Source organism: Pavona decussata, unplaced genomic scaffold, assembly GCF_977016875.1.
Source record: "Pavona decussata unplaced genomic scaffold, jaPavDecu1.1 SCAFFOLD_102, whole genome shotgun sequence".
Taxonomy (NCBI): domain Eukaryota; kingdom Metazoa; phylum Cnidaria; class Anthozoa; order Scleractinia; family Agariciidae; genus Pavona; species Pavona decussata.
In genome coordinates, this window is record NW_028145517.1 from 3967926 (window position 1) to 3981687 (window position 13762).

A 13762-nucleotide genomic window follows, 5' to 3' on the forward strand; every position below is an offset into this window, starting at 1 on the left:
GCACAAGGGGGCGCGCGTTTGTAGCCTGCGTTCCCTTCTTGCTCTGGGTGGTAGAGTAACTAACTCTAACCGAAATCTAAAGCCAAACCTAAACCCTGCACTGCAACCCTATCCATCTGTGCACCAGAACATTCGATACAGAAGGCAAGCTACTTACCGTTTAATTGCATGCAATTGTGTTCATTCGTAACGACTAAACTTCTCTTTGAGCAAATGCTAGACTGCGTTGTATTTCAAATAAAAAGGGAGCGTGGGTGGGTGGGAGGGATTTGTAAGCGCGGGAGAAGGAGAAAGTGGACCCCTTACCTCTTCCGTTCGCCGGAAATTCAGGCCTGTCCAGCTTTCTTTACGCGCTTGCCAGGTAAGGCACAGTTCAAACTCCACTATACCTCTTAATGCATTCCAAATAGCAGGCAGTTTTTTTGCAGTGGTGCAGTAGCTGAATTCTTATCTTTTCCACAGCTTTCAATTAAAAAAGGCAAAATCTCAAGTTACAGCAGAGCCTGCCGCATAATTGAGATTAAGGTGTCAATGCATTTGTTTCGGCGCATGCAGGGGAGATAAGGCGTCAGAACCGGGCGTAAAACCAATGCAAGCCGACCTTAGTTGTCCTTAGCAATGTTAACTTTACTTCTCATGGGAGCACGAGAGAGGATATATTGAAGGTTTCTCGTGCAACTTGGCTCTACACGAAAATCTGTTTGGCCACCCAGCGCAAGTCTGGGAACGCAAATATTTTTTACTTGGCTATTTTCAAACTTGCGTTTCCTTTTACCCATGGGTGAATGGTTCACGCATTGAGCTCTACTTACTTTTCATCTTGAATCGCCTTCAAAATGGCTGTGCTGTTGTATCCACGAGATGGGTAGACAGCGGTCGCTCCCCACTCTACACCGACCATGCTGCAAAACAATAAAGGTTTGTTCCTAGAATGGATACTCCAAAACAAGGCTGGACACCTTATGCTGTTTGCACAATGTAGTATTGTAAATTGTGATGGCCGAGAACAGAAGCCCATCTGTTAGGAAGAGAACTGAGAGACTAGAGTTCCATTTAGGCAGGGAACATCCGTTTCAGGGATTTAGCACTGATCTACACTATCCATGTCCTTGAATAACAACCCCTGCATCTAAAAGTGACGGGAACGTGCGAATGAAGGCAGGATTTCTTAACCCTAAAACGCCACGCCTTCTGATATCCAGAAATCCCCAGTTTTAATGGTTGCTTAAGCCCCTAAAAAAAAACAATTAGAGTCTCATTCCTCCCACCCCAAGTAAAAAAAACTGGGGAAATTTTCAAACTGTACAAATATCAACTCGTTGTATTTGAAACCTCCAAAATCCTCCAAATTTCCTAGCCATTTTAAAACCCAGGTACCACTCTTGGGTAAAATCGTCTGCTACAGCACTGAGAAAAGGGAAATGTTGCTCCTGAGAAAGAATAGCCATACCTGGTCACGACGAGGCCGGCAGAGTGGAATAGAGGAAATGGCGAACAGATTCTTGCAGGCTGCATAAGAACATTACTCGGTTAAATAAGAAGATCAGACCAGTATAGCTTTGTTCCTGAATCTTCGCTTTTGTTTTCTTTTATCTTGCACTTAATATTTACTGGCCAGAAACGTTTAGTAGTAGGTCTCTTTAATTTAATAGAGAGACACTGCATCGGCGAAACGGAAGTGCGAGTTTGGAAAAGCGAACATGCCTTTAAAGAATCCCGTTACGTAGTGCTAAAAGGCGCTCGCAAGTGGACGCAAGTTAAACGCAGGTTAGGCGCAAGCTAGACGCATATTAGATGCACTGCATTCGGCAAACGGAAGTGCGAATTTGGAAAAGCGAACATGCGCGCATAGACTCCCGTTACGTAGCGCCAAAAGGGACTCGCCAGTGGACGCAAGTTAAACATAGATTAGACGCATGTTAGACGTATTTTAGACGCAAGTTAGACCGCCGCATGTTAGATATAAATTAGATGCATGTTAGACGCATGTTAAACGCGTGCGAGCTTTAGTAACATGGGAGCGAGCTGACGTATGCTCATGCAAAACAGTGAACAAGTCAACGAGACAGTTCAAATTACAGCCCTGGAGCAGAAACAGAAAACATTTTCTGTTAAAGTCTGTGCCTTCAAAGATAACGCATACGTGTCGACGAAAAAATGCGTTTTAAAATATATCCAATTTCAAGTGAAGACAATTTAAACCAGAAACAGGACCTATGTAAATACAAACCTACAGTAGGTTAACGAACTCGAAAGTCGTCGCAACTTAACTAACTGAACATTGACTGGGGGTGTTTGTAACTACGTATTTTCCAATGCGCTAACCTCGCTGTAGTTCATGTTGTCTCCAGTCAGATAAGCATTGTTCACTAGATTGTGATGCGTCAGTGTTACTCCTTTAGGCCGTCCCGTCGTTCCCTGCAAACCAAGCAGAGTTAAAAAATAGGCCATTACTCAATTGAACCTCATTATGAAAGCGAGGCTAAGTACAAAGTTTTTATTGTGAAAATTAGTTTTCATTCATATGCAAACAAAACTAATTTTCACATGAAAAGCTTTGCACTTAGCCTCGCTTTTACAATGACGTTCACAGCAACTCGGAATTGGCTTATAGCATGGTAAAATAGTTGAGGTGTCAAACGCAGTAAAAACATAAGAAAATTCTGTTAAAGATAAGATTTTCACTTTGAGAACGCAAAGCTGACAAGTTTTTGTGAGACTGTGTTTACTAAATCATTTTATGGTTTACTAAAAAAGTTTCAAGTTTTCTAAAGTCAGCTTTGCGTTCTCAAAGTGAAAATCTTATCTTTAACAGTGAAGTGTCGATCAAGTATATTAACAGTAAGCACAGACACAGAGGGTCAGTTATTAAAAGCGACAGTTTAGACGGTCTTTACCAAAAACACGTTCTAAGCCATTTTCAATTTTGCCAACAGTCATATCTAAACATTGTCTGGTGGTGATAGTAACAAGAAGGCTTGCATCCTAGACTAGAAAACTATTTATCTAGAAAACTATTTATCTATCTATTTGGAGGCACACTGATTGTCTTAAGCCGCGGCCTAAGTTAGACTCTGTTTAAAAAACTGGCCCAGAGTGTCGATGAGTCTCCAAATTGTTCACCATAAAAAACTTGAAATTCTCTTAGTAATCATAAAATGATTACGTATAAAACTCACAGACTCAAAAAAAAATTATTAGATTTGAGATCTCAAATTGAAACCGTTACCGTTAACGAACTTCTAGTTTTTACGTTTGACCGCGGACAAGTTGCGGTGAGGCTAAACGTGACCTGCGATCCGGCTCTCCTTTCGTTTCGCTAGGTATCATTCCCGCGGGAAACGGGAAACGGGAAACAAGCGACTGAACGAGAAGACATGAGAGCGCTGCTAAACTGCTGAGGTTAAGCTAAACCTGAAACGAGATTTTGACCAATGATCACCGGAAATCCAATCAGCCTTACCGACGTGAAAAGAAGACACGTAGGATCATCAAACTGAATTTCTCGTTTTAGGTCCTTCATCTTCTGTCTGGCATCTTGGCTTTTGGAGTTCATCACATCCTCAAATGACGTAGTTCCTCTGTTAAGATAGAAACAGACTAAAACATGGAAGATAGAAGCTTCCCGATGGAGGCGTTACAGTATCACTGCCACACTTGCAGTGAGTTAAGGTCGGACGATAAAATAAATAATAAATAAAACAAATCACTTTATTTAAGTGCCAATGTATTTAGCGCAGACCACTAATTGGGGACACTTTCCAGGTCGAATTGGGCACTGGGATTTAGAAATGTTGGTTTTTGAGGACAAGGGAAAACCTGAGTACCCGGAGAAAAACCTACGATATGACGCAACATCGCACGCAGAATTCACAGCTACGGAATTAAAGCGCGTCTAGCCATTATCCTACTTCATACAGCAATACTTGATGTTTTACTAAGATTGTATTACGCAAGCCTATTGAATTCACTAGCCTAGAACCCGAGAAAAACTCAGTTTGAGTTTCAGATAAAAGTCAAACACTGAATCACCATCCGCAACCTTTGGATGCTCTCATCACTACGGTACAAGGCGACTTGCAATTGTATTAGCTACACCATTTGTACTGTTCATCTAAGAAGCGACACAGACACAGAATGTTTTTTCAACACCGATGCCGGATTGCAATCCACCTTACGCAAAAAGATGGTGACTGTACATTTTACCACAATACCTTGCGAACCTAACACAGCCAATAGGCACAAAGAAAGCCATATTTTAGGCGAAATTCGTCTCTGTACTAGCAACATTGTGCATGCTAGGTTTGAAGTTTTTAGAACTTTTCTGTACGTTTTATGAGCGTTTTTAGGGATTTCGTACGCCAAAAATTATAGGTAATACCAGTCATCTTTTTTGGCACGTTGGATCGGTGGATGTATCTCCTTTGCGAATTTTGCCTCATAAAAAACAAATCCAGCAATGTTGTAAAACTAGCGAGGAATTTTATTGTACTGCGTACGGTGGGGCTTCTAGCAAGAGGACTTGACACTGTAATACTGACCTGAATTGTTGGTTACTCTTGCTCACAATAAAGACATCTCTAAGCTCTGGAAATCTGAATCAGACGAACAACAAAACAAAGAAGAGAATACAACTGACAAAGCCATGCACCCTAATTGTCTCAGCAAATCTGGACTACTTGCGAAGTACTGACGAAAGCAAAGGAAAGAAAAACGAAAACAACCTCCGTCCATTTCGCTAACCCGTGTTAAAAAATCTCCTTTTTGGCTCTATCCATTTTCAACCAAGCTGGCTAAAAAGCTCAGTGGCTCCCCGCTTTTAATCATAGCGTACAAGAGAATATCTTTTTGTTTCGTGGCGAAAAAATTACATGCATTTCAAGTGAAGCTTTGATTTTCAGGTAACCTACGAAGCAAGCGTTTCCACAGGTTTAAGCGTTTTTCGTCTTTTTGGTCGCAAGAAAGCTGAAGCGTAAACCGCTTCCTTTGGGTAGGAAAATTCACAGAAACGCTTACTAGCAGGCCAATTTTTGCTTTCAGCTTACCTGCAAGTTCCACTCCATTCATATTTTTTTTTCTTTCATTCCCTCGTCCTAGAAATTTTTCCTTCGGCTCTTAAACCTGCATGGTTCTTATATGTACCGTATCTTTCATGCGCTGTACCTAATACATTTGCGCTCTTTTGTTGTATTATACGGAAAGCTCTGCTGTACTATGAGATTTTGCCTTGACTTGTATTATTGAAATTTATCGAAAAAACTTATTTTGGCGCCGTACCGCTGCTAAACCGGCAACAGTGAAGCATTTGGCACGGCGCACGGGAGGTACGCCTTCCGAATTGGGATTTAGCTACGTCACCACCAAAACAAACAATTAGCCAACTGTGGTTTAGAAATGAATTCACGTGACTGGTTTGGCGTCCTAATAAATCGCTTGTGGCCAAAGTTGGTAGACGCTCCAAAAGCGGAACAGTTGAGGGATCCATTATGATGTTTTTGGTGGACTTGTGGAATAATTTTAAAATTAGCCTGTGTCTTATTTGTTTACGAGATACTGACCACTTTCAATAGAACAGCTCTTGGTATTTTGCTAGTGTTTTCAAACCTTTCACTGTAGAGATCTCCAGGTTTTGCGTCCTTGAGTCCGGGTACCATCCTTGTCAGCATATCGTAATAGTTCTGGGTTCTAAATTCATCTACTGCTATCAGAGCCTTGCATCCCGCCTTTAAAAGCAAATCAGTCATTTGGAAAGAGCTATATATCAGTGATTGGAAAGGATGGGATGTCTGTCACTGTTTATCATTACATCAAAGAAATGCATCAAATGACTTTTCGAAGAAAGTGTATTGGATGATGCGACAAGGAAGAAGAAACATTCTGACTTACATATAATCTAATACGTTTACATCTGACAGGACTCGTTTTGACAAACACCCCCTGAACCTTATTGGGAATAACCTCAATGCAAAAACGTTGGCCTGTCGGACTCGGGCAAAACCTTACAACTTTTCACAGGAAACATTACAAACTCCAGTCAGTTACAGAACTTAACTAATGAATTTGACCTGCAGTGAACGACGTCCAGGAATCACTTGTAGATCTCAATTTGTCTCTGGCTAACCGTCTTCTTCTACTACTATTTTCTTCCTTTTCTCGGAAAAAAAAACAAAGCTCCCCATTACAGCTTTCCTAAATGGCCGACAACAAAATGAAGATTGATCAACTGACTCACCTTCTTCAACACATATTCAGCTTCTGGTTGTTGATATGCAGGGTTAAGACAAACCTGGGAAAGGAAGGCGTTAACTTTTATGACTCCCCGAAATAAGCACGTTATCAAAAGTTACCAGTTACTTTATTGATCCGCTTTTACATTGGCCCGATATCCGCCCCTCCCTCGGGTCCAGGACTTCATCCCGAATGCGAAAAGAGTCCGTTCGGACGAGGAGCGCGGACTCGTTTACCCGAACAGCATCCTCAGGCTCTTTGGCCAGCGGTAGACCGCAGGATTTCTGCGCTAAAACAATGCAAGTAAAAGGCAGAGAAATTACGGATAGCCAATCACAAAATTTGTTTTTTCGATTTCCCCAGTCTCTCCTGGTAACCAACCGCTTGCCAAAGGGCCCGAGGACTCTGGGTACGACAACCTCATTCCCGTCCTTCCCAATTTACAAGGAAAAGGATCTGGGAACAAAGTTGTGGGTACAAGATCGGCTTTTACAATTTATACATTGTAAATAAATGTCTTTTCCACATTACAACGATAATTAAAAAACACTCGCATGATTAAAATGGAGACCGTTCCAAAAAAGTTTCAAAGCGGAGACTTTAAAACGCATAAATTTCTAGAGTAGACGGTAAAAACCACATCAATTTGAAAACGCATGTGTGTTGAGAGGGGAAAAAGGAGCTTAAATCAGAAATTAGGAAATGCTGACGCCGCTTAGAATCATTTTCAGTAAAGTAGAACGAAGGTCAAAACACGTGTGTTGCCAAAAAAACAACTTTGTCGGTGGACGAACCCCATGAAAAACGGATTAAAAAACACTTTGGTGTGGACGGAGTCACTCCAACAATTTCACAGTTAAATACATACCAATATAAGTCCGATTTTAGCCGAAGCAAACTGTGCTAGGATCCATTCTCTGATATTTGGCGCCCAGATCGCCAATCGGTCACCGTTGGTCAACCCTCTGGAAAGGAGTCCTTCAGCAAGCTGATCAACCTAGAAGAGTAATTTTCCATATTACAAGTGCTAACATAGTTTATACCCGGTTGAAAGGGGGCTGGGAGACATGCGCGACTTCTGTCTCATGTTTGCGCTTTCTGCTCGGTTATGCCGACCAATTTAGCATCTTGTCTGTTAGTAGAAGCCTGTGCACAGTCATTTGCGCTCCGATATTTCTGTTACAGGGGCTTTTGGGGAATTTGGCTCCGTGACTGAGCGAGAGGTGCCCTGTTACTTTCCGGGATCTTTTTTACATCAGATCATCTTCAAGAAACATAGTGTTTATTCCAGATCTTCTCATGGGGGTGGTCTTTTATCCCCCACCCCAGAGGGGTGGGGGATAAAAGACCCTAGAAACGAGGTTCTCTTACGCCTTGTGCTGATCTCATTTGCCAAAAAAGCCGAGCATGCGCACTCTTTTTGTTGCTGTGTCTCTTGTGTGTCCCTTCTGTTTAAAATAAAATGTTTGCGCATGCCTGCTTCGTACGTGTTAACCAGCGCCAATCAAATTAGCGAGAAAAAGGCATTGCATGTTGTCCCAAACAACCTATTTCCTTAAACTAACTGTTTTTTCATCCCAAACCTTGAGTTAAGGCCCGAGCTGTGAAGACTAACTCTGTCAACCCTATATCGTTAGTTTTTTAACCCTGTGTTTTTTAACTCTATTATTTTCCTACCTCTTGTTTAAACTGTGAAAAGGTTGCTCGGTTGCCATCCTCACAGAAGACGTACGCCTCTCTATCCGGGAACTTCTCCACAGCCTTGTCAAATCGTTCCCCTATGGTCTCCCCCAGGAGAGGTTTGTCAGATGTGCCATGGCAGTAACTGTACACTAACTTGCCGTTCGAGCTAAAAATAAATATAATAACAGAGAGATTTAAAATTACGTTTACGGCAAACGGCAGTAATGCATGACCACGTGACCATGTTTAGCCTACATTTGCCTCTCGCTGTTTTCAGTTTCTCAGTAAAATTGAGTATTTTTGCGGTTACCATCAAAGGTCAGAATTACTTTGCACTACTCTCATTTATGTAATTTTTTTTCAAGAAAACATAAACGCGAATCTCACGGTTGCCGTTTTGCCGTAACTTGATCGTACAGCACAACTATGGGCACGGGCGCCGGAGAATTCTCCTCCCTACAAACATACGTGCAGAAATTGGAAGTGTGCGTGAGTCGTGATTTGGGTGACGAATCGTGCCAGAAAATTCTAGCTTTCGCCATAATCGATGTGTTTTTAATTTCTGTTACTTCTGCGGAAAAGCAAAAATAGCGCAGCACACCCGTGGTAAACTGCGATGAGGCGTTCTTGTTTTCGGGTAAGCGCGAAAGTGTGGCAGCTCGCGCCACTTTCGCGCTCACTGGAAAACAAGAAAAGAACGCCTGATCACAGGTTACACCCGTGGTTACCCAGAACCTTCCTGCGGGGGAAGTACCAGCAGTACTTCGTACCGTGGTTTTCTCGTCCCCAGAGTTTCCTGTCCCTCTTAGCCAGCCTCCGGCGGGGCGGCACTGGGGACGAGAATGCATAATGACATTAGTACTTCCGCAAATGGAAATTTTGAACAACATAGCATAATGCCCATAAGCATGACGACGTAAAGAAAAGACTGACCTTTTCTTTATGTCGTTGTGTCCATGTTGTTATGTGTCTTATCCTAACTCCACATTGTCTATCTACCTGAAGTATAAATGTCCCCTGGCGAACCATTACACGAAAACCTTACGAAATGCCGGAGACAACTGTGTAATTGACTAGTATTATGCCCAAGTGCAAGTAGAAATACTCCTAGTAGTCTTCGGTCCCGCGGTCCGGTAGTCGGTGAATAATTTAGCATAAAGCTCCATTCACACCAACCGGCAATAATTAAACCAGGTTAAACAAAACGAAAATTGGCAACAGAAAGCTGAACCATTGGCTTTGACATAAGATTCAAGTAAAAGTTAACTTGTGCTTTTATTTGTGATAAGTCTCAGCTGTAGTCGACAAAAATCCAAAAGCAGCTTTTACTGATGAAGGAAACAATTTTAAACTGTGTTTAACTAAACAGCTTTTAAACGTGTTTAGGCCATGGTGTGAATGAGATAGTACAATTGGTCATCCTTCAGTTCTGTAGTCACAAGACTGGAGGAGTAGTGTTTTACTTCAAGTGAATATTGACCAATATTTAATGGACAGGGTATTGTTCAATCTAGCCAAATGCGTTTGTATTGCTGAGAGGCGTCTAGAGATTACCGAAGAACATAAGCTTCATTGTTGTGACATTTAAAATATGGAAAACGCCGACAGGGCTAAGGTTCATGACAGCCGTTCGGGGGAGAGGGATGGCACAGTGGTAAGAGCACTTATGCGCCGATCAACTCGAAACTTCAACATCCCCCCCCCCCGGGCAAACCCCGGGCATTTGAACTTTTGAAGATTGGATCGTTCAAATTCCCGCCCCTTCGGGCCAAAATGGTGTTCAAATGCCCTAATTTGTCTGTCAAACGCCCCTCCTAAAGAACAATCGTTGTCGGCTCCTGTCATGAGTCGGACAATGTCAATCAGCAAGTGTAAGCTGTTTTAACTCTGAAACACGGCAAAGGTTGTTTTAAAATGAGTTAGCCGGCTACGTAGACTGTTCAAATGGCAGGGTATTCTGCCGTTTAAGCCAAAGCGGCGGTTTTTCATTCGACAATGTTTTTTTTTTCTTTAACTGTTCACTGCTGTTTTATGGCTATTCTAAAAACCTCTGCAGACACAAATGCGGGAGAAAGGCGCAGCTTGACTCATTGCATAAAGCACTACATCATTTAAAGAACTAGAAATACATATTAATTAGTTAGCCGGCTACGTAGAATGTTGTTCGAGTGGCAGGATATTCTGCAATTTAAGCCGAAGCGGTTTTTCATTCGACATTGTTTATTTCTTTCACTATTCACTGCGGGACAAAGCCGCAGCTTGACTCATTGTATAAAAAATCTACATCGTTTATATACAACCTATAAAAATAATTAATATTTAAGCACTCTCACTTTTGAAGACCTTTTTTTTGTAAGCTTTTTTTTGTAATGCTCCATCTCTTCCATTAAACTCTTCCATCTCGTCCATACACGCGTTTATAGCTGTTAGCGACTTCGGCGCCCCTCCCCCCCCCCCCCCCCCCAAAAAAAAGCGATTTGAAACCTGACAATTCCGGTTCAATTTTCCCCGCCCCACCCAGACAAGGTCAAATTCCCCACCCCCGGGAAGGCCTTACCCGTCAAATTCCCCACTCCCGGGCACAGAAAATAGTCAAATGCCCGGGGTTTGCCCGGGGGGGGGATGTTGAAGTTTCGATTTGATCGGCGCATTACCTCCCACCAATGCGGCCCGGGTTCGATTCCCGGTCTCGGGGTCATATGTGGGTTGAGTTTGTTGTTGGTTCTCGTCCTTGCTCCGAGGGTTTTTCTCTGGGTTCTCCGGTTTTTCTTCCTCCAAAAAAACCCAACATTTCCAAATTCCAATTCGACTTGGAACGCACGGACACCTTTGAACGAGCTCCGAGAGCTCTTTGGTGTTTCGTGGGTAAATACATTACACCTACACACATACACATTACACACATTTCTCGTGTGTAATATCTAGCTATATCTAGCACTTTCACATTGAAACTGCTAGTTGTAAAGAAAACCTAAGGTTTTCTTAGGCAAAAGGTCACCTCAAAATTTCTTATGTCTTTAAATTGACACTTGAATGTTTAGTTGTTTACGAATGGTGTCCACTGTACGACTCAACTGTACCACAAAGCCGGAGAAATTAGCTTGTACAAACTATCTTCCGTTGTGCTTCGTCTTGTGCCCGTCTTTATGCTAGAGACACATAACAGACGAATATTCTAGTACAAAAACGGCCACCAGTAGCACTGTAGCCAGAAGTACATCAAACTAACCTGACTTTGACTCAAACTGACCTTGACTCCACACTGGAATGATTCCGAATAAGTGTCCGATGTAAAGAGAGTCCAAGATATGGTGCATTTTTAAAGTTCTGAATTGCTATTTGACGCACAAAGGAGCCCATTATTTGCCCTGATTAATTAATCAAAAGCACATCTTTGGTTCTCTCGAGTCTCCTATGCTCGTGGGGAGGAGTGCGTGACGCGCGTTAGGCTTAGCTTTAGACAAATAAGGAGAGAAGCGCGGGGGTCGAAAGAGACAAATAAAGAACTGCCCGGAGAGAGAGCCATTTCCGTGTTTCTTCCTCTTTCCGGCTTTTCGCTCCTTTTTTATGAAGGAGCCGCCGCAGAGGAAAGAGTCCGGGATACCCGGTCACTCCAAAGCTGTACCCATAAAAAAAACCTGGATAGATGTGTTCCTCTGTTACTCTGTTATTCTGCTCCTCTGCTCCTCTGCTCCTCTGTGCCCACTGTAATGACGTCAGTCAGGTCGTCGTACACGAGCCATGAGCCGTTTAATCAAATGGCTACGTGGCTGCGCGGTTACGGGGCTCTCAACGCACTTATGTACACTTCCTCATATTTTTGTAGTTTTTATGGTTGGAAACTCGATGCAGCGTGACGACATAAGCCACTTCAGTGTAAGTGTAACCGTGACTGTCACGACTTCTAGTTGTAACAATGTCAATAGCGTAAAGATCAGTGACTCGCGACTCTGACGTGAGCTCAATGAGCCATGACAGACAAAATCCTTAAAGTGTTGATTTGCTTCGTTACAACGACACTCAGTCCAACCAAATACATAGTTGTTAAGGTGGGGGTAAACGTGAATTTGAATGGAATTTTTAGAGGTTTGAAGAAGAGATGAAAGAAAGAAAATGATTTTTAAAACACCAACAGACAGTTGATACCCACGCAAGAGCACCCCAGGTTTCTAGTGGACTAACTGGGTATCTGTCTTTTAATTATTAACTACAAATTCTAATTTTAAAACCTCACTAAATCTTCAATATTTCTTATTTCTCTTAATTTTACCAATCCTTCTAGAAAAACTATCTCCTCCCAAATATACCCAAAATTCACCTAAAAATTCACAAAACACCCAACAACATTGGTTTCCGTTTTAAGCAGAGAGATTTTGGATTGCTTGAAACGTGAACGAGACATTTCCATGAAACCGATTTTAATCGGCATGAAAACGGCTTTAAGGCTTACCCCCGCCTTAAGTCCAACACCCTTTGGATTTATGCCGAAAAATGGCCGGTCCACAAGGTAGTGGGCCAGCGCACAGAAGCGTCTGCACGCAGGCTAGGAACTGTGTAATTTATTCTAATTTTATTCATGTTTGTAATAATTATTAAGGTACACAGCCCGTGTCGATTGGCTCTGCTATATGCGGGCAGGCTGTGTATTCCTGTAAAAGATATAAGTATATTAAATAAAGTTGTTGTTCTTGTATAAAGAAAAACATGCCATGATCAATATTCAATGTAGCCTGCGTAGCCGACGGTTTTGTTCGCGCGGGGTCAAAGTTTTGGCGGCGGAGCCCCCTCAACGAGCGGCGAAACCGCGAGTACGGTTTTTCACCCGCCTCCTCCTCATTCCTCGCACGGCTTCGGTTATAGCGTCTCTCCTCAGCCAAAACTTTTGATCCCGCGCGAAGAAAACCGCCAGCTAAGCAGGCAATATTCCGAATGGAGCACTTGGAGACACAAATTTAGTCCCTAGAGCTGTTCTTATAATTTTCTGTTTTTTTTGTGGGGTTCATTTCAAAAAGGGAAAATGAAGAGAACAGGAAAAGGAAAATCGCATATGACCATGAAATAATTAGTCCGAAAAAAAATGGCGACTGGTAGATTCACCCACTGATTCTTAGCGTACGAAACTGGCCCTAAAACGCTTATAAAAACGTACAGAAAACCTCTAAGAACTTCAAACCTAGCACACGCATTGGCCGGTTATACAGGAACGAACTTTCCTAAAAAAATGCTTTTTATGTGCCTATTGGCTGTCATCTGTTCCCGTATACGTATGGTGGATTTTGACGATTTTGGCTTATACGCTAAATTGTCGTAATTTTTGGTTTTCCGATGGAGCTCGTGGTCTGACGACAGTCGCCTAATATTCGGCTCTGGCTCGATAAATTAACACTTCACAGAAAATAATCACCCAGAGAATCAATCAATCAATCATTTTATTTGCCCATTTCAAAATACTTACATGAAGTATCAACTTATACTTTAGGGCTTTACACGGAGAGCCCCTTACAATTGCAAAAAGAAAGTTTTTCAATTAGTACACATGGCTGTGTACTTAAAGCCAACTTCCGTACCTGATTCTGTCATTGGCGGTAGCCATATTAAAGTCTGCATGGCTGACGGTATTCTTGGAGCAAAGGCAAACATTTGCGCCAGAACAATGCGGTAAAAGGGGTATTTTTTACCTAGAGGCTTCGCCGCTCCTTTGGCGCGGCGCTTTCAGCTGTTCACGCCGCGCGCGATGATTGGGGAGCTCACGCAATTTATACCATGCGGTTTCCAAAAAAAAAAAAAAACAATTTGAAAACTTACTTTTCCTATTATTAGCATTTTCATATATTTATCTCCCATTAGTTTA

At 42.3% G+C, this 13762-nt stretch overlaps 1 protein-coding gene across 2 annotated transcripts in view; it reads right to left on the reverse strand.

The window, feature by feature from the left end:
* Positions 1–11854, reverse strand: part of LOC146471718 (medium-chain acyl-CoA ligase ACSF2, mitochondrial-like) — a 158593-nt gene extending 146739 nt beyond the window's left edge. Inside the window, exons 1-10 of one of the 2 annotated variants that reach the window (XM_085120255.1) lie at positions 11162–11803; positions 7906–8077; positions 7097–7225; positions 6233–6286; positions 5605–5723; positions 4542–4595; positions 3464–3581; positions 2326–2418; positions 1451–1509; positions 813–902 (exon numbers count right to left, since the gene is read on the reverse strand). In XM_085120255.1, coding sequence (XP_084976381.1) covers positions 813–902; positions 1451–1509; positions 2326–2418; positions 3464–3581; positions 4542–4595; positions 5605–5723; positions 6233–6286; positions 7097–7225; positions 7906–8077; positions 11162–11271 — 998 coding nt within the window. In that variant the 5' untranslated portion in view covers positions 11272–11803. Of the gene's footprint in view, positions 1–812; positions 903–1450; positions 1510–2325; positions 2419–3463; positions 3582–4541; positions 4596–5604; positions 5724–6232; positions 6287–7096; positions 7226–7905; positions 8078–11161 lie in introns of both variants that reach the window. The other variant, XM_085120254.1, reaches the window with a different exon arrangement.
* Between the last annotated feature and the right edge of the window lie 1908 nt (positions 11855–13762).